Genomic DNA, 24,950 nt, shown 5'->3' on the forward strand with positions numbered 1-24,950 from the left:
GAGAAAACAATTGTTTGGTATAAACAATTTAAACATCCTCTTTGCCTGCCAAGACAAGGGCGTTCAGTTTTGAAACCCAGATAAACAGCTGATAAACACCTGATTATATATACAAACTCATATGTAATTATAGTGAGTGAAGGAAATTTGTCTCTAGCTCTGCTGCAGTCAGCAATATTATCATTTAACCTTACAGAATCTAACTCAACAAAAAATAGTACATATTAAAAAGATAAGAAAGAGATTGGTCAGACTCGACATCAAACACAGCACAGGAGGGAATTCCCCACTTAAGCTCCCCGCAGTGCTTGTTGGGATTACATGATCTATAAAAAGACTAAGTTGAGAGCTCCTATCTCGATCAGTGCTGGGATTTCCTATTGCGTTTCAAGCGGGTGGAAAATCCAGGGGTAAATGTTTATACCCGACTGTGGAATGGCTTCAAAACAAACGATTCTCGGGCAAAGATTATCCAGGTATGTTGTGTCCTGTTTCTGTGCTTGATTTGTGAATCGTTTAGACTTGTCATACAGATGCTTGATCTCTGATCACCAGAATGTATCCCGACTGTTTGTGTTATGGTCGTGACCTATTTCCTGTCTCAACGGTGTTTCAAGAAAACATTTGGGATAATATGTGTCACTTTCACCACAGTCCTAGTGTCAGTGCATTCACAAGTTAGTGAGTACATTTACCCGCCTATGTAAGTATGTAGATTTGGTTCGTACCCTTTACAGATTCGCATGGAAAATTCACTGAGATCAGATGAAAAACAAAAACACAAAATTTAGTTATATTGAATAATTTCTGATATTGTGTCAACCATAATAATTAAAGGGGCACTGATCTAAAGCAACTCCCCGGGACTGGTTGCTGCACATAAAAGATCAACATCCCATACATCTGCAGCTGTACAAAGTAGCTTATTCTATGTCACGTGTCTCTGTAACAATCAAATATTTTAAGATATATTTAGCGTTTCGGGATATTATAACCTGTGTTTCTCAACTATATCACTTAGTTTGTTTCAGTTGTTTTACATAGGTGTCATATTTTCTGTTGATTCTTAATGGCTAGGAATGATCCGTTGATTTACAAAAATGTAAATTAACAGATCATTCATCTCTTTCTGGGCTGCCACATAAATATTACATAACACACATTTCACCTAATTTCAAACCTAGATTTAGATTGAAAAATTACCCCAGACACAATAAATGCCAGATGGGAACCTTTATCAGGTAATCTGAGTGGTGCTACCACTAATTATACCTGTAATAAATTCATTAACTGAGCATCAAGTGATTGACGACAAATATTCCAGTAACAACAAGGGAGTAGTAATTGTATTTTCCACGCAATCCGAAATCCAAAAATGCTTTCACTGCAGGGATACTTTTTATTATTAAACTATAACCATCAGGGGTATTTCCAAATAACGACATCCAATGAGCTTCCACCGTTCTTTTTGTTTGTTTGTTTGTTTGTTTAGCCTGAAGAAATTATTTAACATGCGCCCTTAGTCGAAATCTTCATAGATCACGGGTAAACAATCAGTGTTCTAAAATGCGTAAAACAAATATTGCCTCCAAGTTTAGTTAGCTGTCCTTGCAGACGGTAGCCCAGTCTCTTGTCACGCTCAGTTTCATTAGCGAGCAATTGACTCTCGGCAGCTGGGGAGTTCCAGTGGGCAGTGTTAGACAGCCGAGAAGCAGCCAGAGATTAGTGCCCCTTTAAAGCTCTCAACTTTAGGTGATTTTTGTCTGTTTCTTTGTTTGTTTGTTGTTTAATGCCACACTCAGCAATATTCCAGCTATATGACGGCAGTCTGTAAATAATCGAAGCTGGACCAGACAATCCAGAGATTGACATCATGAGCATCGATCCATGCAATTGGGATACGATGACATGCATCAACCGAGTCAGCGAGCCTGACCGCCCGATCACGTTAGGCGCCTCTTACGACAAGCATAGTCGCCTTTTACGGCGGGCATTGTAGGATAAAGAATGAAGCACTTTTTTATGTAGCAACCATATAGTAATTTGGATGCTCAAGATAAAAAATATAATGCTGATATAAAATATAACCTTCCTACCCCACCCCAACCTAACCCACCCCGCACACAAACACAAACACACACACCCATGCACGCACGCACGCACATGCGCACACACACATGCACACACATTGAAAACTGGACATGCTGGACACAGCTGGACATGCAACTTGTGTATTTTTTTCACTTTCAATTGTTGGTGTTTTTACTCGAACCCAAAATTCTTTTTCATTTGTTGTAATATATTTATGCACAATCACTCGGAAATACTGAGTAGATAAATGTGGAATGACGGTGATATGCCCAAAGTGTGTGGCATGCTGAATAATTGTCACTTTTCATGTTACCTTTGCCCTTTACCCTTTGTTTGACAATGTTAGTCACGTTAGTTTCATCCTCAGTTGGCCAGTTATTGTTCGTGCATGTAAGGCAGCAACCATTTCATTTTCAGTGTCAGGAAAATGGGGGATTTTTTATATTTTGATGTGTAAAGCTTTTTTGTCATGTACCTCACTGCTCCGTGGTCTAGTAATCTGTGGAAGGTCGAAGGTTGGTCCCTGGCTGCGTCATACCAATAAACGTTAGAAGATTGTACTTGTTTATTAACCTGTCTGGCGCTTGGCATTAAGGGGCTAAAACAAGGACTGGTCGGCTTGGAGTCAGTATACTGTGTCTGAGTGGGATATTCATGTTAATTCATGTTCATCTCAGTGGGCTAGCGCTATTAATTCAGCATTAGTCCGAACTAGTACAAGCAGCCACACACAACTATTAACAATACTTCAGAATGGTCGATGTACTGGCCTAACAGGATCTGATGGTTGACTTGGTTGATTGATTGATGCATGTAATTGAATCCCGTTTGCATAGATCGTTGCTCCTGAGGTCAATCACTGGATTGTCTGGTCCAAACTCAAATATTTACAGACCACTCTGATGTAGCTGGAATACAGATAAGTGCGCCAATACACAACAAACAAACGATAGGTCACTGAGATCTACAAGTGTACTTTCAATCAATAGCATATGCTGTTTGTTTGTTTGTTTGTTTGTTTGTTTGTTGTTCAGTGTTGAATTCCACCTAGAGACATCATATTTGGTTTACATGCTGGATTCTGGATAGCCTTTGGAAATGTTCTTGAAAGACTTGTCACTGATATTGATGGTCAAGTTCACTATCAAGGTCATACTCTTAAGAATGTAATATGTTCATGATATCTCTAGTAGTGTTCAGTGTAGTTGGATGAAACTACAGTACACATCATACTTAAGTTAGTGCATTGAATTTGTAAGATTTTGAATGATCTTCACTGAAGGTCAAGGTCAATGGAACACTTATTTGTAAGGTGGTAGTTGTGTTTACTGCACCATGTGAACCCACCCACCCCTGTGTTTCTTAAGTGTTTTTAGGAGGTGAATTATCCCCACATATCCAACTAGAAATAATAAAATTGGCTTAAAGTCAGGGTCAAGGACATTCCACCGGAAGTGCAGTCACTGTTTTCTTTAAGGTAGCTGGGTGCACGGGTGGTCCAGTCGACTAAGGTGCCGCGATTCGCTGTGCAGAGTTGCGTCCCTTGGGCACGCCAGAAACCTATGATTGTTGGTTTGAATCCCGGTTCACCACAATTACGTTTCTAGGTTTGTCAGCACCATACCCATGCTTGTGGGTTTCACCGAAGTGGTAAACGTCTGAGACCTGCATCACTTTCCTCCCACATTAAGCTGACACGCCACGATATAACTGGAATACTGTAAAAAAAAAAAGCTTTAAACCCAACTCACTCACTCACTCACTCACTTTAAGGTTGCTAGAGGCATGGTTCCTTAAGATGCCAAATAGTGATGACTATTATAAGAATGGGTCACCAACCTAAGTGTTTGTTTCTCCCCAAGGCAGTGTTTACATACAGTTACGCATTATGTCCATTGGTTTCCTAGAATGTTTAATGTTCCCAGAATAATCGCTGTGTCAAGGTGACACTGTTGCCTAGGTGAAAAAGACGCTTAAGTATATATCTGGATGTGACCCGAGAGTCTAGCTGTACAATGCATATCGTGACTGATGGGATATAAATAGACAGGGAGCTACGGTGAATATTCCCCTGAGAGAGACAAGCTGAAACTGCATATTCCACTGAAGAGGAAACGATGCATGACGTGTTACAGTACAGAATAGTTAATATTGACACTGGGTTTCTGAGAACTGTTTGAACAAGGAATAATTAATATGCATTGAGCTCCCCCCCCTCCCAAATTACATTGACACATATAGATGTGGGCCTATGCAAGTCAGTCGACCGTGGTATACATGGCATGTGTATCAATGTGTTGCCAAGTGTTCATAGCAATCAAGACTTTGTGTTGCTGTCACTAGATTGTAAGAAACATCAAGTTCGGGACATTTTCAGTTTATGTACGAGGATTGACTGATAAGTTCTGAGCTTCACATGGAAGGAATTGCGTTATAGTGAAATCTTTTGTTGTGGCCATTACATGATGTCATAGAGCGGTATCCATAAAAAATTGAGTCAATTGAGAAAATGGTTTCGCCGTGTTGAGTCAGTAATTAAGCAGGGATCTGTGACCTTTTTGAAATGGACAAACTTGTATTATTTCAGATTTAAGAAGGCTCAGTCAGTGATGTTATTTCAGATATAAAAAAAGCTCAGTCTGTGATGTTATTTCAGATTCGAGAAGGCTCAATCTGTGATGTTATTTCAGATTCAAGAAGGCTGAGTCTGTGACGTTATTTCAGATTCAAGAAGGCTGAGTCTGTGATGTTATTTCAGATTCAAGAAGGCTCAGTCTGTGATGTTATTTCAGATTCAAGAAGGCTCAGTCTGTGATGTTATTTCAGATTCAATGAAGCTCAGTCTGTGGTGTTATTTCAGATTCAAGAAGGCTCAGTCTGTGATGTTATTTCAGATTCAAGAAGGCTCAGTCTGTGATGTTATTTTAGATTTAAAGAAGCTGAGTCTGTGATTTTATTTCAGATTTAAGGAGGCTCAGTCTGTGATGTTATTTCAGATTCAAGGAGGCTGAGTCTGTGATGTTATTTCAGATTCAAGGAAGGAAGCTCAGTCTGTGATGTTATTTCAGATTTAAGGAAGCTCAGTCAGTGGCGTTATTTCAGATTCAAGAAGGCTCAGTCAGTGGTGTTATTTCAGATTGAAGGAGGCTGAGTCTGTGATGTTATTTCAGATTTAAGGAAGCTCAGTCTGTGATGTTATTTCAGATTTAAGGAAGCTCAGTCAGTGATGTTATTTCAGATTTAAGGAAGCTCAGTCTGTGATGTTATTTCAGATTTAAGGAAGCTCAGTCTGTGATGTTATTTCAGATTCAAGGAAGGAAGCTCAGTCTGTGATGTTATTTCAGATTTAAGGAAGCTCAGTCTGTGATGTTATTTCAGATTTAAGGAAGCTCAGTCAGTGGTGTTATTTCAGATTCAAGAAGGCTCAGTCTGTGATGTTATTTCAGATTCAAGAAGGCTGAGTCTGTGATGTTATTTCAGATTCAAGGAGGCTGAGTCTGTGATGTTATTTCAGATTTAAGGAAGCTCAGTCTGTGATGTTATTTCAGATTTAAGGAAGCTCAGTCTGTGATGTTATTTCAGATTTAAGGAAGCTCAGTCAGTGGTGTTATTTCAGATTCAAGAAGGCTCAGTCTGTGATGTTATTTCAGATTCAAGAAGGCTGAGTCTGTGATGTTATTTCAGATTCAAGGAGGCTGAGTCTGTGATGTTATTTCAGATTTAAGGAAACTGAGTCTGTGATGTTATTTCAGATTGAAGGAAGCTCAGTCTGTGATGTTATTTCAGATTGAAGGAGGCTGAGTCTGTGATGTTATTTCAGATTGAAGGAAGCTCAGTCTGTGATGTTATTTCAGATTTAAGGAAGCTCAGTCTGTGATGTTATTTCAGATTTAAGGAAGCTCAGTCTGTGATGTTATTTCAGATTCAAGGAAGCTCAGTCAGTGATGTTATTTCAGATTCAAGGAAGCTCAGTCTGTGATGTTATTTCAGATTTAAGGAGGCTGAGTCTGTGATGTTATTTCAGATTCAAGGAAGCTCAGTCTGTGATGTTATTTCAGATTTAAGGAAGCTCAGTCAGTGGTGTTATTTCAGATTTAAGGAAGCTCAGTCAGTGGTGTTATTTCAGATTTAAGGAAGCTCAGTCTGTGATGTTATTTAAGACTCAAGGCGTCTCAGTCTGTGATGTTATTTCAGATTTAAGGAAGCTCAGTTAGTGGTGTTATTTCAGATTTAAGGAGGCTGAGTCTGTGATGTTATTTCAGATTCAAGGAAGCTCAGTCTGTGATGTTATTTCAGATTTAAGGAAGCTCAGTCAGTGGTGTTATTTCAGATTTAAGGAAGCTCAGTCAGTGGTGTTATTTCAGATTTAAGGAAGCTCAGTCTGTGATGTTATTTAAGACTCAAGGCGACTCAGTCTTATTGAATCTGAAATAGCACCACAGATCGAGCCTCATTAAATCTTAAATCAGTGAGGCTAATGTCTGCGGTACTGGTATGTTACAGATTCGATGACGTTGTGTACCGGACACAGGAATGAAGCTATGTGGAGGGCTGGTGCCGCATCTGACTGGCGCCATTGTCCTGCTGTTGCTCAACTTCGGCAAGGTAAGACTGGCAACAGGAAGTTCTTATTATCATATGTATTGTGTTATACAGAAATGGAGCTGTATATTATTAAAGTAATCAACCTATCAGGCCATTGCCAGAGAACATGCAATGTTTGCTTCATACAACCTGTCCACAACTTCATATTGTCACACTGTGGTTTATTTCAGATTGTTCAGGCTCACTGCTCAGACAAAAAATTGTAAGTATTCATGTTTTGAATTCGAAATGAAAGGTTTCCTTTAGGGCTGGGACGGGTAACTCGGGTACTCAGGTCGGGTGGGTACTGAGAATGACCCCGGTACCCACAGAACTACCCGGACCCGTGGTTGGTCATGTGATATATGTTTAATGACAAAAATGATCTTGAACTATATGGTCACACTACAAGTCACTAATGTATGCATTTCTTTCTGACTTTGCACAAGGACTTTTATATGTTTGAATAAAGATAAAACTTCAGTCAACTTCAGTGTATGCATGACCAGATCAATTTATGCGTGTATCTAAATACATTTTGTCCAGGGCTACAGTCAAACTATTCCCAATCAGACATCTTGTACCTATCTCGTGAGACCTACAGTGGGCACCCGGGTTGTAAATTTGGACTTGACCCAGCCCTAGTTTCTTTCTAACATTCACCTCACACCTTTCAAATAGATCACAAACTTAGAAAGAAAAGTAGTATGGTTGTTGGTGTGGCGTGACTCTTTGTTTGGCTTATAGAAATATAAACAAAAACAAAATGCTTGGTTAGCCAATCAAATGCCTTGGAATTACTTTATTTACATGGATATATATAATGAATAATTGATAATAAATATTCCTCACGGTTGCCCTTTTTTATAATAAAGTCGAAATGTCCTGATCACCTCCTGACCTAGAAATCAGAAATACATTTACAACTATCAGCCAACACTTGCAAAGTTATAACAACATTTTGTCAACCCATGGTGATTCTGTGTTAGAAATGGTCCCAAACCAATACTGCTGGTAAAAGAGACGACTTAATGAATCTGGAGGCTGCTCATTGTCTTAGCTGAATGTGTGTCAACGTACCCCGATAGCGTAGATCATTTCTTAGGCTTAAAAAAATAAAATGATTGGTTCTCAGGCAATGACTTTTAAAAATATAGAGCAGGCAGGCTGTGGTATTATTTTTTTTTTGGCTTGTTCAAACTAGTATGGATCCAAATTAACAGTTGTGTACCATCAACCTGGGAAAGGGCCCTCCTACATAAACAAGCATACAAACTCCTACTGCAGCCATGACCATAACACGAGATGTGCTTTAAAGCAGTGTGCATGTAAGACGAAGTTACTGCGTGCCATATTGGATCGCATTGTTTTTTAGAATTAGTATTTTTTGTATTTTTTTGAAAATTGAAATAAAAACGAAACATGTGGCAGATTTTATGATGATGCGTATGGTGCCTGAGAACCAAAGCTATTATTTTTTTAGCCTTACAGTTTCAATCATTAGATTGTTTGGTCCAGACTCGATTATTGACCAGCTGCCGTCATTAAGCTAGCATATTGTTGAATGCAGCGTAAAATAATAAACAGTTATATAGCTATCAGCATTTCCGTCTCTCCGCCCAACACTCCACCCGTCCATTTCTTTTGTGGAGCAGAACACAAGAAAACCTTGACCTTTCCTCCATCAGACTTCCAAGTTATATGCGTCAGGAAGTGAACTGGTGATTATTTATATTTAGTGATAAATTTTGTTTTTGCACTTGATGGAAGTTATTTAACCTCAGGTGAAGTTGGGTGTGTGGTTTGTTTCCAGAGCAGACCTCAAACCTGTAGGGCTTTGAGGTGTGTTCCTTCTGTTTTGCAATATTCTGAATGTTGACCTTGACTTGAGGCTTTACAGTTACACCATGTTTATCATGACCTTGAAGACACTCAGAAGGCATTTTCGTGTCCTGTGAAACTGATGAAGATGAAATATGGCATACATGTTCCTTCTAATGAAGACATGTTTTCCTCAAATCATTAGGATTTTGTAAAAAATATTACTAAAAAATAATAATAATAATAATGTTTTTTCACATGAACCCTTGAACTTTTTAAAGATATGTATGATAATGGCTGTCAGAACATTCAAGGCACATGAAGCGCATTTAACTTTGGTATACATAGACGGTGATGATGATGTTGATGATGATGGTGACGATGGAGATGGTGATGATGATGATTATGACAACGACGACGGTGACGATGGTGGTGGTGGTAGTGGTGGTGATGATGATGATGATGATGTTGTTGTTTCCCATTTTAAGTTACTACAAGCTGCACAACCGCCACAATGATTGCGGGTTGTGCCGTATCTGCCCCAGGGAAGTGGTGGACAGTCCCCAGCTGTATGAAAAACATCTACAAGAAGAGTGTCATCACCTCCCTGCCCTCCCTGATGGGAGACTGCCACACTGTCACAGCACATCCTTTAACAAACCATGTATGTATGCCATGTATATACCCGGTACTAATGTTTCAAATTGCCACGCTGCCATCAGAGCCTACAGACTTTAGAAGCTGCCGGCCCAGATTCAACTCCACAAGCCCTCATTTAAATAATTGCAACTTATTGTGACAAATAAATCGTCACACACAAATTTGAACCTGCGGCCCGACACAAAATCTACCAGCCACGGGCCTACGGGCAGGCGCATATTTCGAACACTGCCAAGTACAACATCAGTGTCAAACAACAAACAGGTCCTGTGTGTACAGTACGTAAACAGACTGTTGTTTGTTGTTTGAAGATTGTTTAGCGCCACACTCAGCAATGTTCCAGGTGTATGACGGCAGCCTGTAGATCGATCCTAGTCCAGATAAACCAGTGGTTGATATCATAAGCTACGTCATACATTGTTGGGTGTGTTAACACACAATCAACCAAGTCAAGGAGTTTGACTGCCTGATCCATTTAGACCAGCATTTTTTAGAGGGAAGTGTCTAGTGAGTTGTTCCCCATAGATGTAGCTGGGCTACACAGATAAATGCTATGGCCGAACGATTGTATCCAAATGTGGACGATATATGAGAATCGGTATTGGGAGAAAATGTACAGATAATCAACATGACAATTGTGAGAAATACCCAACTTAACCCCCTGTTCATATAATGGACAGGTCCAAGTCGGTTTGTATTCCATGAGTCATCATTATTTAAATACAGGTAAATATTTAAAAATTAAAGCTCGTACATGTCATTAACATCCATAAAGAGGTTGTACATAATGTTGATAGCTCATATAAGAATTAAACGACTTGTCCAACATGGTTATTTTCCCTGCAGTGTTTTATTGTATGATAAACAACTCCCACTCATCATTTGTTTCCAATCAGACCTCAGTTCTCACTACTGATAAACAAAGATCTGAGGACATCCCATTAGGGGTCACGTCAGAATGTACTTGCATCCGACCAATCAGAGCATCACTTACCAGTTTATGAAAGTGACAGTCGGAATGTGATTTCTAATCATGCAACCTCGACAACTTTAACTCCGAACGATAGTTACGGGTTTAATGACTGAATCCTTACAATCTAGACCATCTATGAGCCATTCCAGAATGTTCTTTTGTTCAGGTTTCAAATTTGTAATCGAGAATTTGTCAAAATATGTTTCAAAGCTTAGTTGCCGAAATTAGTTGCCATAAAGCACGAGAAAGCTGCCTTCTGATTGGTCATTCCATTGGTTGGACAAAGTTCGCGCAAGGTCAGTCTGACGTGACCCGTAATGGGATGTCCTCAGATCTTTGTTCAGCGGTAGTGAGAACTAAGATCTGATTCTAATGAGATTGCATCTGTTTCTTAATTATAAGCAATATAAATAAACAGTACATAGGAGTGTTTATGCTAAGAGAGTAACCCAGGAGCTATTTGGAATAACACATTTTTTGTCCCAGATGAATCAATTTTGTGTTTTTTGTCAGCAGTATTTCAGGGACAGATACCGTATTCGACGTAATAAGCGCCCAGGGCGCTCTCAAAATTAGAATTAGGGGGCTCTTATTAGAATATTATTTTGGTGAAAAAAAACAGAGTTAAAAGATAAATTTCGTGGTTTATGCTGACAGCCTGATATGTTTATATACGACAGATATATTTTTCCAGAATGTACTTGCCCATAATTAAGGGTGCATATAACACATGAGTGCGTATTATACGCGAATAAATAAGTCTTGTGTACATTGATCAATCGGAAGGGGTGCTAATTGGGTTTGTTCACTAGCCAATATATTAGCAAATATCGCCGTGGGCGCTTATTAGAGCGGGGCGCTTATTACGTCGAATACGGTAATCAGGTGATGTTGTGTTCTAGCCTGTGAGAAGTGGACCCCTCATAACGGACGAGCTGTGTGCAGCAATGGAAACACCGTCTACAGCACCTGCTTTCTCCAGTGTAATGTGGGCTACAGACCATCCAATTCCACCAACATCACCTGCACCGACCGACCACAGCTTGACTGGGACCGTCACTTCACACACTGTACAGGTGAGACTGTCACTTCACACACTGTACAGGTGAGACTGTCACTTCACACACTGTATAGGTGAGACTGTCACTTCACACACGGTACAGGTGAGACTGTCACTTCACACACTGTATAGGTGAGACTGTCACTTCACACACTGTACAGGTGAGACTGTCACTTCACACACTGTACAGGTGAGACTGTCACTTCACACACTGTACAGGTGAGACTGTCACTTCACACACTGTACAGGTGAGACTGTCACTTCACACACTGTATAGGTGAGACTGTCACTTCACACACGGTACAGGTGAGACTGTCACTTCACACACTGTATAGGTGAGACTGTCACTTCACACACGGTACAGGTGAGACTGTCACTTCACACACTGTACAGGTGAGACTGTCACTTCACACACTGTATAGGTGAGACTGTCACTTCACACACTGTACAGGTGAGACTGTCACTTCACACACGGTTCAGGTGAGACTGTCACTTCACACACTGTATAGGTGAGACTGTCACTTCACACACGGTACAGGTGAGACTGTCACTTCACACACGGTACAGGTGAGACTGTCACTTCACACACTGTACAGGTGAGACAATCAGTTCGCACAGTGTATAGGTGAGACAATCAGTTCACACACTGTACAGGTGAGACAATCAGTTCACACACTGTACAGATGAGACAATCAGTTCACACACTGTACAGGTGAGACAATCAGTTCACACACTGTACAGGTGAGACAATCAGTTCACACACTGTACAGGTGAGACAATCAGTTCACACACTGTACAGATGAGACAATCAGTTCCCACACTGTACAGGTGAGAGAATCAGTTCCCACAATGTACAGGTGAGACAATCAGTTCCCACACTGTACAGGTGAGACAATCAGTTCACATACTGTACAGGTGAGACAATCAGTTCACACACTGTATAGGTGAGACAATCAGTTCACACACTGTATAGGTAAGACCATCAGTTCACACACTGTACAGGTGAGACAATCAGTTCACACACTGTACAGATGAGACAATCAGTTCACACACTGTACAGGTGAGACAATCAGTTCACACACTGTGTAGGTGAGACAATCAGTTCACACACTGTACAGGTGAGACAATCAGTTCACACACTGTACAGGTGAGACAATCAGTTCACACACTGTACAGGTGAGACAATCAGTTCACACACTGTACAGATGAGACAATCAGTTCCCACACTGTACAGGTGAGAGAATCAGTTCCCACAATGTACAGGTGAGACAATCAGTTCCCACACTGTACAGGTGAGACAATTAGTTCACATACTGTACAGGTGAGACAATCAGTTCACACACTGTATAGGTGAGACAATCAGTTCACACACTGTGTAGGTGAGACAATCAGTTCACACACTGTATAGGTGAGACAATCAGTTCCCACACTGTATAGGTGAGACAATCAGTTCACACACGGTACAGGTGAGACAATCAGTTCACACACTGTACAGGTGAGACAATCAGTTCACACACTGTACAGGTGAGACAATCAGTTCACACACTGTATAGGTGAGACAATCATTTCAAACAGTGTATAGATGAGACCATCAGTTCACACACTGTACAGGTGAGACAATCAGTTCACACACTGTACAGGTGAGACAATCAGTTCACACACTGTAAAGGTGAGACAATCAGTTCACACACTGTAAAGGTGAGACAATCAGTTCCCACACTGTACAGGTGAGACAATCAGTTCACACACTGTACAGGTGAGACAATCAGTTCACACACTGTACAGGTGAGACAATCAGTTCACACACTGTATAGGTGAGACCATCAGTTCACACACTGTAAGGTGAGACAATCAGTTCACACACTGTACAGGTGAGACAATCAGTTCACACACTGTATAGGTGAGACCATTAGTTCACACACTGTACAGGTGAGACAATCAGTTCACACACTGTACAAATGAGACAATCAGTTCCCACACTGTATAGGTGAGACAATCAGTTCACACAATGTACAGGTGAGACAATCAGTTCACACACTGTATAGGTGAGACAAACGTTAAGGTCATCTTCGAGGTTATAGTGAAACGTTGTTATATTATTTATTGCCTGCTATGCAATTGGTAATTGTTGGATCTTAAATTGGAATCTTGACAATGGTCAAGGCCTTGGAAACAAGAGTGGTATTTACAGGCTTTTGGAGTTTTGATGAAATGACAGTGAAGGGCTGCTTCTGTTTTCCTAAACCTCTAGTATATTCTGACATCATTGAAACTTGCCTGTAACTTCACTACCAAGACTTGAAGAGAAAACCATGTTACATGTTGGTCACTGTGTATTTCAGGTGGAGGCACAGGACTGGACAAAGTAGCCGTTGTTCTCATAGGTAAGAATTGTCATTTGAAGTTTATTGGTTGCAGAGGTGGATCCAGAGTGGGGCTAGCGGGGTTAGCGGGGTCGAGAGGTCCAGACCCCCCACCCCCACCCCCACACACACTTTTGAAAACCAAATGTAGGCAGTAAAATTGGCTGAAAGAGCATTTTGATATCCGCTCCCCCCCCTTTATTTTTTTTGAAAATTGCAAATTTTAGCATATCTGTATTTTCGTCTACATACACTAATGCATATGTGTTCCCAGACAAATGCCAGTTATGTAGGGCTAGCCCACTGAGACACATTATACTGACTCCAAACATGAATGCACACAGGGACACACACACTTGCATGCACATTGCTATATAAGGGCAATAATCATTATGCCTCTTTCACCTCAACTAATTCCAAAGAAAAGAAAACAATATATTGCTTCTACTTAATAAAGCTGTTTTTATGTATTTGATGTTTGTGTATCAACAATATATATTTCCATTTCAAGTGATAGTCATTGTGGCTGCAGCCGTCCTTGGTGTGGTTGTTATTTTCATCTGTGTCAAAAAGAAATCGTCTACTGATGCAGACATCGACATAGAGGAACAAGGTTTGTTGTGTGGGAAGTTGTATATCAAACATGGGTTTAAATCTGAATTATTACTTTTGTGTCTAGGTGACTGGGGCATTCTTTAACAAGGCAGGTTCCAGTGACCCTGGGTTTGAAACCCAGATTTGCCCTGATTATGTTTCTGGGTTTGTCAGCACCATTCCTGTCAAGCTTACTCTAAAATAGCCGAAATACTGGTCAGAAATAAGCTGTGGGCCCTGTTCCACAAAGTGAGCTTAACCGTAAAGACAAAGATGATCGTAACTCTCATGCTTTAACGTCAACTCATGACGGTTGTAACACTAAGATTTCTTTGTGGAACAGGGCTGTGAACTCACTCACTCACTTTCAATTTTAGGGTGTAAGATTTTTTACTGTAAAAATATTAACAAGGGTTTGGCCTGGGCGGCAGTTGTTCTAGTTGAGGAAATATTACCTATCACAAGTGGCATCAAGGGCAGATTCAGCATTTTTAAAAGGATGTCCAAAAATACAAAATCTTCTCTCAGTGAGGGGTTGGGGGTGGGGTGGAGGTTAGAGATCAAATATTTTATGTAAAAATATGCAATAAAAACAAATACCATAGAAAATGTCACATTTGATGCAAGTCGAGCTCTGTACAGTTCTGTCTGTTCCAGGGTACTGGCTTGCAAGTTGCATGTATTAATTTGTTGATGGAAGAACTACCATATATCGCTGTGTATAAAGCTTCCCCCTGTAGAAACCTTCAAAATCTTTGCCAATTAATATGCCAAATCTATGTTGTGATTAGGATGGAAGCACATCACCAGATCACTAGTGCATATACACCGTCCTTACATTAAAAACATGTTTGCCTTCTGTTGTTTTATCTACGATGCTTTGTTACATGAATAACTCCAGCGCATGGCACTACTTTGTGTTGGCATAGTGTGTAACCTGATTGGTGCCTGTGAAATAAAGTTTGTTATAAAGTAATAAAATATGAACATGTTTTAAGATACGAGTCATGTTATAGGCTTTGTGTTGTACCTGATTTCAGTAGCTCCACCAGCAGTGAGGAATGTCAGTATCACGCTGGCTAATGCAACTCAGAGATGTTACAAGCTACACAAGTGGTTTGCTAAGAAAGGTAGGTTCCAGGTGGGGTGTGTTTGATTGTACATCGGAAGGCTTTGGTTCGAATTGTCACATGGTAGAATGTGTTAAGCACATTTCAGGTCGCCCTGCTGGGATGTTGGTTGAATATTAATATGGCTTACTCACTCACTCTACAGGGAATCGTGGTGAGGTAGTCAAGTGGTTATAGCTTATACTTGTAACAACCCACCCACCAACCTACTCACTCAAAAAAAAACATTCACTCAATCACTTGAAAACCAACTCACTCACTCACTGTTGTCACTCACTCACTCACTCAAAAACTCCCTCACTTAGAAACCCACCCATCCACTCACTCAATCACTCACTCAAGGACAGACCCACCAACTAACTCACTCAAACACCCACCCTCCAACCCACCCACTCACCCACTCACCCACTCACCCACTCACCCATGCCATGTTAAACCCCATTTGACATCACCTGTTGCTATGGAACAGTTGTGACAGTGTCACCTTGACCTTCAGGAAGCACAGTGTCGGTCATGGCGTACAGTAAAGGATGTGGGATCCAATATCTTGTCCTGCTCAAGCGGGAGTCGAAAACCGGAGATCCGGCAGTGTATTCCAGCAAGCTTAATGGCCCGAGCCAAGTGGACCTAGTGAGTCTTGACCACTCTCACCAGGGGTCCTACAACTGGATCGTCCGACTGACCGATGGGACAACAGAAAGAGGACACTTCAAGCTGGTTGTCAAGAAACACATGTTCCCTGTGCGCTCGATCTATGCAGGTAATGCCATGTGAAACATATGTACATTCATATTTTACCAAACACGAACTATTGCTTCCTATACACATACTCAAGCAATGTACGTTGCAAGGTCTATGGGATGCAAAACAGTTTTGCATTGGTGGCTAGTATGATCACCAAATCAAAAATGTCACTGACATTTCTATTCTGGTAAATATTAATCATTAATGACGTAGAATAACCTTGAATATGAAACCGATTCCATGGGGCATAAAAGGCAAAATTGCAGGGAAAGTTATATGAATCAGTGATGACGCCAGGTGTTTGTGAAAAGGGTAAGAAATAAGCTGAAAGACCAGAGTGTCATTGTTTGATTTTGTTCAGTCTGACATTGAAGTCCCCAGCTATAACAGGCTAAAGGCTTCAGAGCATGTGCAGTGACATGACATCTGTAAAATTCTTGTAAATCACATGACCCCCATGTTTATGCCTTCAACATGATAACTCGAATATAGACAGACTCAGATAAACACTAATAATTATTCAACCATAACACTGAAGAATGCTTGTTTCTGATTGGTCAAAACAATTTTAAAATCAGGTATCTAATTCGAATAGATACCTCAAAATTAACATGCGTTTTCACACGAAAACTTGCTGATGAAAACTTTGATCTATTGACAGCCAACACATCGATGCATATAACAGTGGCTGCCAATAATCCATTTGAAATGTACCTTTGAGGTATCTATTTAAATACTACGGTTAGACTACCTCAAATTTCAAAATATTGTAGGTTTAGATCCTGAGTGAATGATGGGAAATGACTGTTGTTTGTTTCAGGTTTATGTCCATCAGGAAACATTCCAGTTGCAGTTCAGTGCTCTGCCAGACAGCCATCTACATCCCCGAAGTGTGAGGCTGATAACATCCTGTCTCACACTCAGCCAGGTAGGATCCCAGATCAAACAGATGTTTCAGCTGATGCACCTAAGGCTTACTGTACAGAGTTGCTTCCCTTGGGCATGCCAGAAACCAATGATTGTGGGTTCAAATCTAGGTTTGTCAGCACCATACCTGTGCTTGTGGGTTTCATCGACGTGGTAAATGTTGGAGACCTGCATCACTTCGGGCTTTCCTCCAACATTAAGCTGACATGTTGTGATATAACTGGAATACTGTTAAAAGCGGCGTTAAACCCAACTCTTTGGGATTTATGGTTATTTGTAGAAATACTGTATGATTTTATCCAATGAAGAATATGTATATTTTCAAGTGGAATTTGCATATAAATAGATAATAGATTTACTTTATCACACACAGCAGTCGAGGAAAACAGTCTACAAGCTGTTCCAGAAACCTCCCTTGTCTTGGTTACCACAGCAACAGAGGATCTGGAGCAAATGCAGGGTAAGTGTTGTCATGGTAACCAAAGGTACAGAAGATTGGGGGAACTGAAAGAAAAGGGACTGGTCATATGGAGGGGGGAAAGGGAGGGTCAGTCTGATTAAGTCATAAAAATATTGCACAGCAAAAGAGGGGGGAGGGGTCACTAAAATTTACCACAACTGGCTCAGCAAAATATGATGTAGTCCTAAGACCAAAATACAATAAAACAGTGGATCAGAAGCAATTACAGTGTTGTCATAGCAACCACAGCAAATAGGAGTTATTGCAGGGTAAATGTTGTCTTGGTGACCAGAGCCTGACAGCATCGGTAAGAATTACAGGGTCATGTCCTCCAAATGGCCTGTGTTGCAGAACCGCAGCCTGTCAGAGACAAGATGGAAGGTTACTCTCGACTGATGCAGACCCGACAAGATGTCCGCACCCTGTGTCGTCTCCTGGACAGAGAGGAGCAGGATGGACATGTGTCCTGGCACGTCATCGTCACGTCGCCGCTGCTGGGATACGACAGGGACTTTCTCTCCTTCCTGGAGTAAGATTCATATTCAGCAATTTTCTAGACGGGCTGTAATCTGTAAATCATGTGAATAAGACATGTGATTGATGTTATGAGCAACAGTCCACACTGTCATTGTATGATGACACCCGGTATTACTGGTGTAGCAGCCATAAGATTTCCATGTCCCTTGATGGCTTTCGAACCATGGACCTCCTGATTAGAAGTCGGATGCCTTGTCCACATGACGAAAGACAAAGTGTCCATTTGTAAAGTGTTCCAAGAGTGAGAAGATTATTATGGTGTCCATCCGTCCGTCACGTTTTGTTTCCAGAGCAGAACTCAAAAACCATGAGATAACTCAAACGGACTTGGCACATAGATAGGTCTAGTGGTAAACTGGTGGCTTTTGATAAGTAAGGATAAGAATTTATGGGTGAACAACTTCTTTATTACAATTAAGAGCGACGTTTCGATGTAGGTTCTAACACCGTTATCAAGCACCGTACACCATCTTCTCAATGCCTATCAAAGAAGAAATGTCTTTTGATAGTTGGGGATTTTTAAAAAATGTATTTTTCAAGTTTCCATAGCAACAACTTTGACTTAGACTGAAAATGGGTATAGTGCTTGTTGCTTTGCACAATATTTCTTGCCTTGCACACAACAAGACAAGTTATATTGGCAGGATATGAGTACTTCATGCTTGTTTGTCATGCTGCTGGTAGCTTTGCCCAGTTAAATATATACTGAACAACAAAAGTTCCTGTGACATTGAATAAGATTTAATGCAAAGTTATGTTTTTTACCAAATCTGAAACAATTTCGTTTTGCATCAGATAAAAGACTCCTGTATGTGTTAAAATGGTTTTGTTTGCCATACTGACTTCAGAAAATGCGTGATTTCATAAAAAAACATGAACATGTCAAAATCTCAATTTACAAAGATCAGGTGAGAGATCAGGGGAACGAGCCAGCCAGGGGATGACATTCATGTTGTTTTGTTGAAGTCGAGCAATATGGGGTCGGGCGTTGGCATGTTGAAAGGTAATGCCTGGGCCATGACGATGCAAAAACTTTAGAACAACAGGGCCAATGATCTCGTCGCGGTAGCGCTGTCCATTGAGATTTCCCTCTACCACTATCAAACGGGTCCTCTGTCTTGCTGTAATCCAACCCCATACCATAACGCTGCCACCCCCAAACCGATCTTCTTCCATGCCACAATGATTGACGTAACGTTCCCCTCAACGTCAGTACACTCGAATCCGTCCATCGCTGTGGGTGAGGTGAAAACGAGACTCGTCAGTGAATAGAACTTGTCCCCACTGCATGGCCGTCCAGCGTAGACGCCGGCTGCACCACTTTAGACGTGCTTGACGGTGGTTTCCTGTCAAAATGGGACGTCTGGCGAGTCTTCTGGCGACAATCCCTGCACATCTGAGGCGACGATGTACGGTTTGTGAAGATATTCGTCGAAGGCCAGGGATGCTCCTTGCAGTCACTGCTGATGGCTATAATTGATTTTGTATGTGTGTTGTTCGAATCCAGTTGTCTTGTCGATTATTGGTTACGCGTGGCCTGCCACTCCGAGGATGGTCTCTGACTGCATTCGTCTGTTGCAAACGTTGCCATAAACACCACATGGTGTTTCTGTGGACGTTAAATTGTCTTGCAACATCACGTTGACTCGATCCTGCTTCAAGTATATCAATGGCTCGCAGACGCTCATTTTCGGACAGGCGTGACATTTTGTAATGTTGAATAATTGCGTAATTTTGTTGTTTTTCTGAGTGGTTGTTGTCAGCATGATGCTAAACAATGCATATGGAATCCCGTTAACGCACATGTTTTTATACCCATTCTTGGGTAGTGAAATGCATGGGGCTTGCATAAAAGTAAACTTTTGCATGCTTTTCTGTAGCTGTTGCGTTTTTGTGACTTGATTCCGTACATGTACCGGTACTACAATATTGACAAACCAAACTTTACTTGTTTGAAAAATACACCAAAATATTGGGTGTCACAGGAACTTTTGTTATTGATGTTTTTGTACTTTTATTGTGTTAGTCTACATGTTGTATGCAATATATTGATCAATTATACTTCACTTTTATGTAATCTTAACTTGCCCGTATGTTTACAGGTACCACCGGAAAGGCAAGATGTATGACGGGCCGATGTGTCATGTCCTGAATCTCATGAAGCAGAACGGCACCACGGTGGAGGAGCTGATCGACCTTCTGCAGCAGTATCATCCTTCATCCAACAAAGCGATTGCAGTCTTGGAGAAGTACTTGTGAAGAGTCTGGTAGTTCACTATGTGCCTGTCACTGGAACACACTAGATCTTGTCGTCATCAGTGAACTTATCGTATAGATAATAGTGTCGAGTGTTCATGCTGTTCCTCCATCTCTGTGTAGAACTATCAAATTGTCGCAGACTTGTGTCCATCTTCGAGTTCTTGCCCACCCCAAAGTTTGGCTGTTAGAATCTTTGAGTTCTTGCCTACCACAATTTTGGCTGTTACAGTAAAATTTCCTTTTTTCAGTTAAAGACACCCCACAATTTTCTAAACATCACCATGATCAGTGGGATCATTATTCAGTATTAAATTTATGTGACAATTATCATTTTATTAATTAATATTAAGTATTCCGTGACATGGTGTCAGAGACATGTATGTACTATGATGATTGTTAGTGATGCTGACTGGTTGACATGGTTGATATGATAGCTCCAGAATTTATTTAAGATGGAAAGTATGACACTGGTGGGTAATACATACCCCACACCAACACTTGAATCACATAAACCCCATGGCCCTGTACCCATAACACACCCCACAGGCATTCCAGGTTAGGGTAGGGCCACAGGGAGCTATCTCCACAACACACCCCACAGGCATTCCAGGTAAGGGTAGGGCCACCGGGAGCTACCTCCACAACACACTCCACAGGCATTCCAGGTAAGGGTAGGGCCACAGGGAGCTACCTCCACAACACACCCCACAGGCATTCCAGGTAAGGGTAGGGCCACAGGGAGCTACCTCCACAACACACCCCACAGGCATTCCAGGTAAGGGTAGGGCCACTGGGAGCTATCTCCACAACACACCCCACAGGCATTCCAGGTAAGGGTAGGGCCACTGGGAGCTACCTCCACAACACACCCCACAGGCATTCCAGGTAAGGGTAGGGCCACAGGGAGCTACCTCCACAACACACCCCACAGGCATTCCAGGTAAGGGTAGGGCCACTGGGAGCTATCTCCACAACACACCCCACAGGCATTCCAGGTAAGGGTAGGGCCACTGGGAGCTATCTCTACAACACACCCCACAGGCATTCCAGGTTAGGGTAGGGTCACAGGGAGCTACCTCCACAACACACCCCATGGGGATTCTAGGTAAGGGTAGGGCGGCAGGGAGCTACCTCCACAACACACCCCATAGGGATTCCAGGTTAGGGTAGGGTCACAGGGAGCTACCTCCACAACACACCCCATGGGGATTCCAGGTTAGGGTAGGGCCACAGGGAGCTGTCTCCACAACACACCCCATAGGGATTCCAGGTTAGGGTAGGGCCACAGGGAGCTGTCTCCACAACACATCCCATGGGGATTCCAGGTTAGGGTAGGGCCACAGGGAGCTGTCTCCACAACACATCCACAGCTATTCCAGGTTAGGGTAGGGCCACAGGGAGCTACCTCCACAACACACCCCATGGGGATTCCAGGTTAGGGTAGGGCCACAGGGAGCTACCTCCACAACACACCCCATAGGGATTCCAGGTTAGGGTAGGGCCACAGGGAGCTACCTCCACAATGCTCCCCATGGGGATTCCAGGTTAGGGCACACACCCCATTGGGATTCCAGGTAAGGGTAGGGCCACAGGGAGCTATCTCCACAACACAGCCCATGGGGATTCCAGGTTAGGGTAGGGCCACAGGGAGCTATGCTGGTCTTTAGAGGTGACTTAATTGATTGGGGGGTCAGACTCGGTGACTTTGTTGATTGTGTGTCATTGTACCTGAACATGGATCAGAGCTCACAATATCAATCACTGGATTGCCTGATCCAGACCCAATTATATACAGGCGGCTGTCATACAGCTTCAGTACTTGGAGACCAGGATCTGATCAAACTAAGGCATTCCTGGAGAAATGATTATGCTGTATATAGTTATCTATTACCCATTGTTTGTCATTATTGTAACTGTGCTTTTGTCATGTATCTGAATTCATATATAGTTTTAGCGACTGATGTATCCTATTTTGGGTACATGACAATATAACAAACCACTTGTCAAGAAGGACAGGGGGCTCTTGAAGAAATATCTTTGCATATTATGGTATAAAGGAAAAAAACAATACAAATTTCTTTCATTTTCAAACTCCAATACATTGCTAACAAAACATTTAAAATTCAGAAATTTACAATTGTGTGAACCAAATTTGAAGAATTTGAATTTTGATATTTTTTATATCTTAAAGAAGCTTATGAGGTTTTTATAAATTAAACACTTTTAAGCCATATGTATTTGAACAAATGAAAATAACTTGTGTAATATGCTTCTAACTACATATGTATATCCAATGTCATTATAATCAAGGTATCAAATCAGTATTTTAAGCAAAGTGTTAAATATGCACAGATGCACAGTTACTTTTTCCATTTGAAGAAACAGGAATCGTTGTTTCCTGACTTATATGTTGGTATGTATCATATCGAAGTCTCACACATGTTACCCTGTGGCAGGCCATATAATGATAATATTTATCAAGGGTAGACAATGTTGTCAGTGTTTTAGTAAGGCATGTTTCATATTACTTTGTTTACAGCGTTGTGGGTTGAGAAAATGATAAAAGGATTTTAACATCTTGTATTTAAAGAGATCTTTTAATATTACTTCAGCAAAGTTTAAAATACAGCTAAGTCACCCTATTGTATCAAGTGTCTCCAATACAAATTTTAAGCTCATGCATTAATTCTAAGTACCGTATTCGACGTAATAAGCGCCCACGGCAACATTTGCTAATATATTGGCAAGTGAACAATCCCAATTAGCACCCCTTCCGATTGATCAATGTACACAAGACTTATTTATTCATGTATAATATGCACTCGTGTGTTATATGCACCCTTAATTATGGGCAATGAAATTCTGGAAAAATATATCTGTCATACATAAACACTTCAGGCTGTCAGCATAAACCACGAAATTTGTCTTTTAACTCTGTTTTTTTCACTAAAATGATATTCTAATAAGAGCCACCTATTTCTCATTTTGAGAGCGCCCTGGGCGCTTATTACGTCAAATACGGATTGCACTGGTTACAACAATCGAACTGCACAAAATACATGTGCAAGTTTGTTGGCTTGTACATTATTTGTAACGATATATTCATCCAGATATGTGTGCGTTATTCTTAACTTAATTACAAAAAACAAGTTCTGGAATTATGCTGTTTGGACGAAAAGTGTAACTTTTACTTCCCTGCTATATCATTTATGTTCATTCCGGAAATATTTTGACTTGACAGAATGTGAAAAATGGATTTTTCAAAATGTTGATTTTATTGCACATGTGTGTGACATTTGTGTAGCCAATTCCTTTAAACCAAGTTTTGTGAAACAGGCTGCTGAATATTTAAGCTTGCTGGTCAAGCCGGTTGGTTCTCTCTATGCAAGGCCACAATAACGTCATTATAGGCTTGTTATCCATTTGTATGCAGAGCTCCAGATAAGCTTTTGGTGTTGTGGGTATTTTACCCATGCATTTTAAAACCATTGGGTATCAGTAATTCTAGGTGCGTATTCAAATTTCTGTTACCCACTAGTTTTTACACATGTGGGTATTTAAGTTAAATATTTAAAAACACTATTCATCTAGTCCCTGCAAACTGGTGTCGTGTGGGTTCGAGAGCTTTATAGGACTCAAAAATACCACCATACTTCCACAAGAAAGTGTGATGGCAAATGATCATGATGAGTTTGGCAAGATTGACGGAATGCCAACTTATAATTTCAATATAAGTTGCTCATTTGCTAAGCAAATACGCAGGGTTACTTCACAATATTTTGATGATACGCACAAGTTTTATTTTTGTAGCGTATCTGTTATGTTCGTTGCGTATTTGATACGCTTGGATTATATTTTACTGCGTATTTCTGCATTTCTGATGCGTATTTCACGCAGATACGCAGCTTATCTGGAGCTCTGTGTATGCAAGGCCACAATAACGTCATTATAGGCTTGTTATCCATTTGTATGCAAGGCCACAATAACGTCATTATAGGCTTGTTATCCATTTGTATGCAAGGCCTCAATAACGTCATGATTGGCTTGTTATCCATTTGTATGCAAGGCCTCAATAAAGTCATGATTGGCTTGTTATCCATTTGTATGCAAGGCCACAATAACGTCATTATATGCTTGTTATCCATTTGTATGCAAGGCCACAATAACGTCATTATAGGCTTGTTATCCATTTGTATGCAAGGCCACAATAACGTCATGATTGGCTTGTTATCCATTTGTATGCAAGGCCTCAATAAAGTCGTGATTGGCTTGTTATCCATTTGAATGCAAGGACACAATAACGTCATTATAGGCTTGTTATCCATTTGTATGCAAGGCCTCAATAAAGTCATGATTGGCTTGTTATCCATTTGTATGCAAGGCCTCAAGTCATTATAGGCTTGTTATCCATTTGTATGCAAGGCCTCAATAACGTCATGATTGGCTTGTTATCCATTTGTATGCAAGGCCTCAATAAAGTCATGATTGGCTTGTTATTCATTTGTATGCAAGGCCACAATAACGTCATTATATGCTTGTTATCCATTTGTATGCAAGGCCACAATAACGTCATTATAGGCTTGTTATCCATTTGTATGCAAGGCCACAATAACTTCATGATTGGCTTGTTATCCATTTGTATGCAAGGCCTCAATAAAGTCGTGATTGGCTTGTTATCCATTTGAATGCAAGGACACAATAACGTCATTATAGGCTTGTTATCCATTTGTATGCAAGGCCTCAATAA

General features: G+C 40.9%; 1 protein-coding gene across 2 annotated transcripts; it reads left to right on the plus strand.

The window, feature by feature from the left end:
• The first annotated feature begins 372 nt into the window (after positions 1–372).
• Positions 373–23,629, plus strand: LOC139449546 (uncharacterized). Of its 2 annotated transcripts, none has more exons than XM_071230989.1 (13): positions 373–476; positions 6,595–6,696; positions 6,867–6,898; positions 8,985–9,160; positions 11,032–11,205; positions 13,532–13,573; positions 14,064–14,165; positions 15,187–15,276; positions 15,773–16,036; positions 16,841–16,948; positions 17,321–17,407; positions 17,759–17,936; positions 20,047–23,629. In XM_071230989.1, the coding sequence occupies exons 2-13, from the start codon at positions 6,625–6,627 to the stop codon at positions 20,201–20,203; spliced, it is 1,482 nt and encodes a 493-aa protein (XP_071087090.1). In that variant the 5' UTR covers positions 373–476; positions 6,595–6,624; the 3' UTR covers positions 20,204–23,629. The 2 variants fall into 2 exon arrangements, with proteins under 2 accessions (XP_071087090.1, XP_071087091.1); XM_071230990.1 differs by having other exon boundaries at positions 17,324–17,407.
• The last annotated feature ends 1,321 nt before the right edge of the window (positions 23,630–24,950 follow it).

Source organism: Haliotis cracherodii, unplaced genomic scaffold (genome assembly GCF_022045235.1).
Source record: "Haliotis cracherodii isolate W230 unplaced genomic scaffold, xgHalCrac1.p SCAF_8, whole genome shotgun sequence".
NCBI classification, from domain to species: Eukaryota; Metazoa; Mollusca; class Gastropoda; order Lepetellida; family Haliotidae; genus Haliotis; species Haliotis cracherodii.

Excerpts from the sequence above, each read along its gene's own strand:
- LOC139449546 (XM_071230989.1), top strand. The coding sequence starts at position 6,625 with ATGAAGCTATGTGGAGGGCTGGTGCCGCATCTGACTGGCGCCATTGTC. Across the intron at positions 11,206-13,531 it reads TCACTTCACACACTGTACAG|GTGGAGGCACAGGACTGGAC; the intron begins GTGAGACTGTCA and ends TGTGTATTTCAG. Across the intron at positions 16,037-16,840 it reads TGTGCGCTCGATCTATGCAG|GTTTATGTCCATCAGGAAAC; the intron begins GTAATGCCATGT and ends TGTTTGTTTCAG.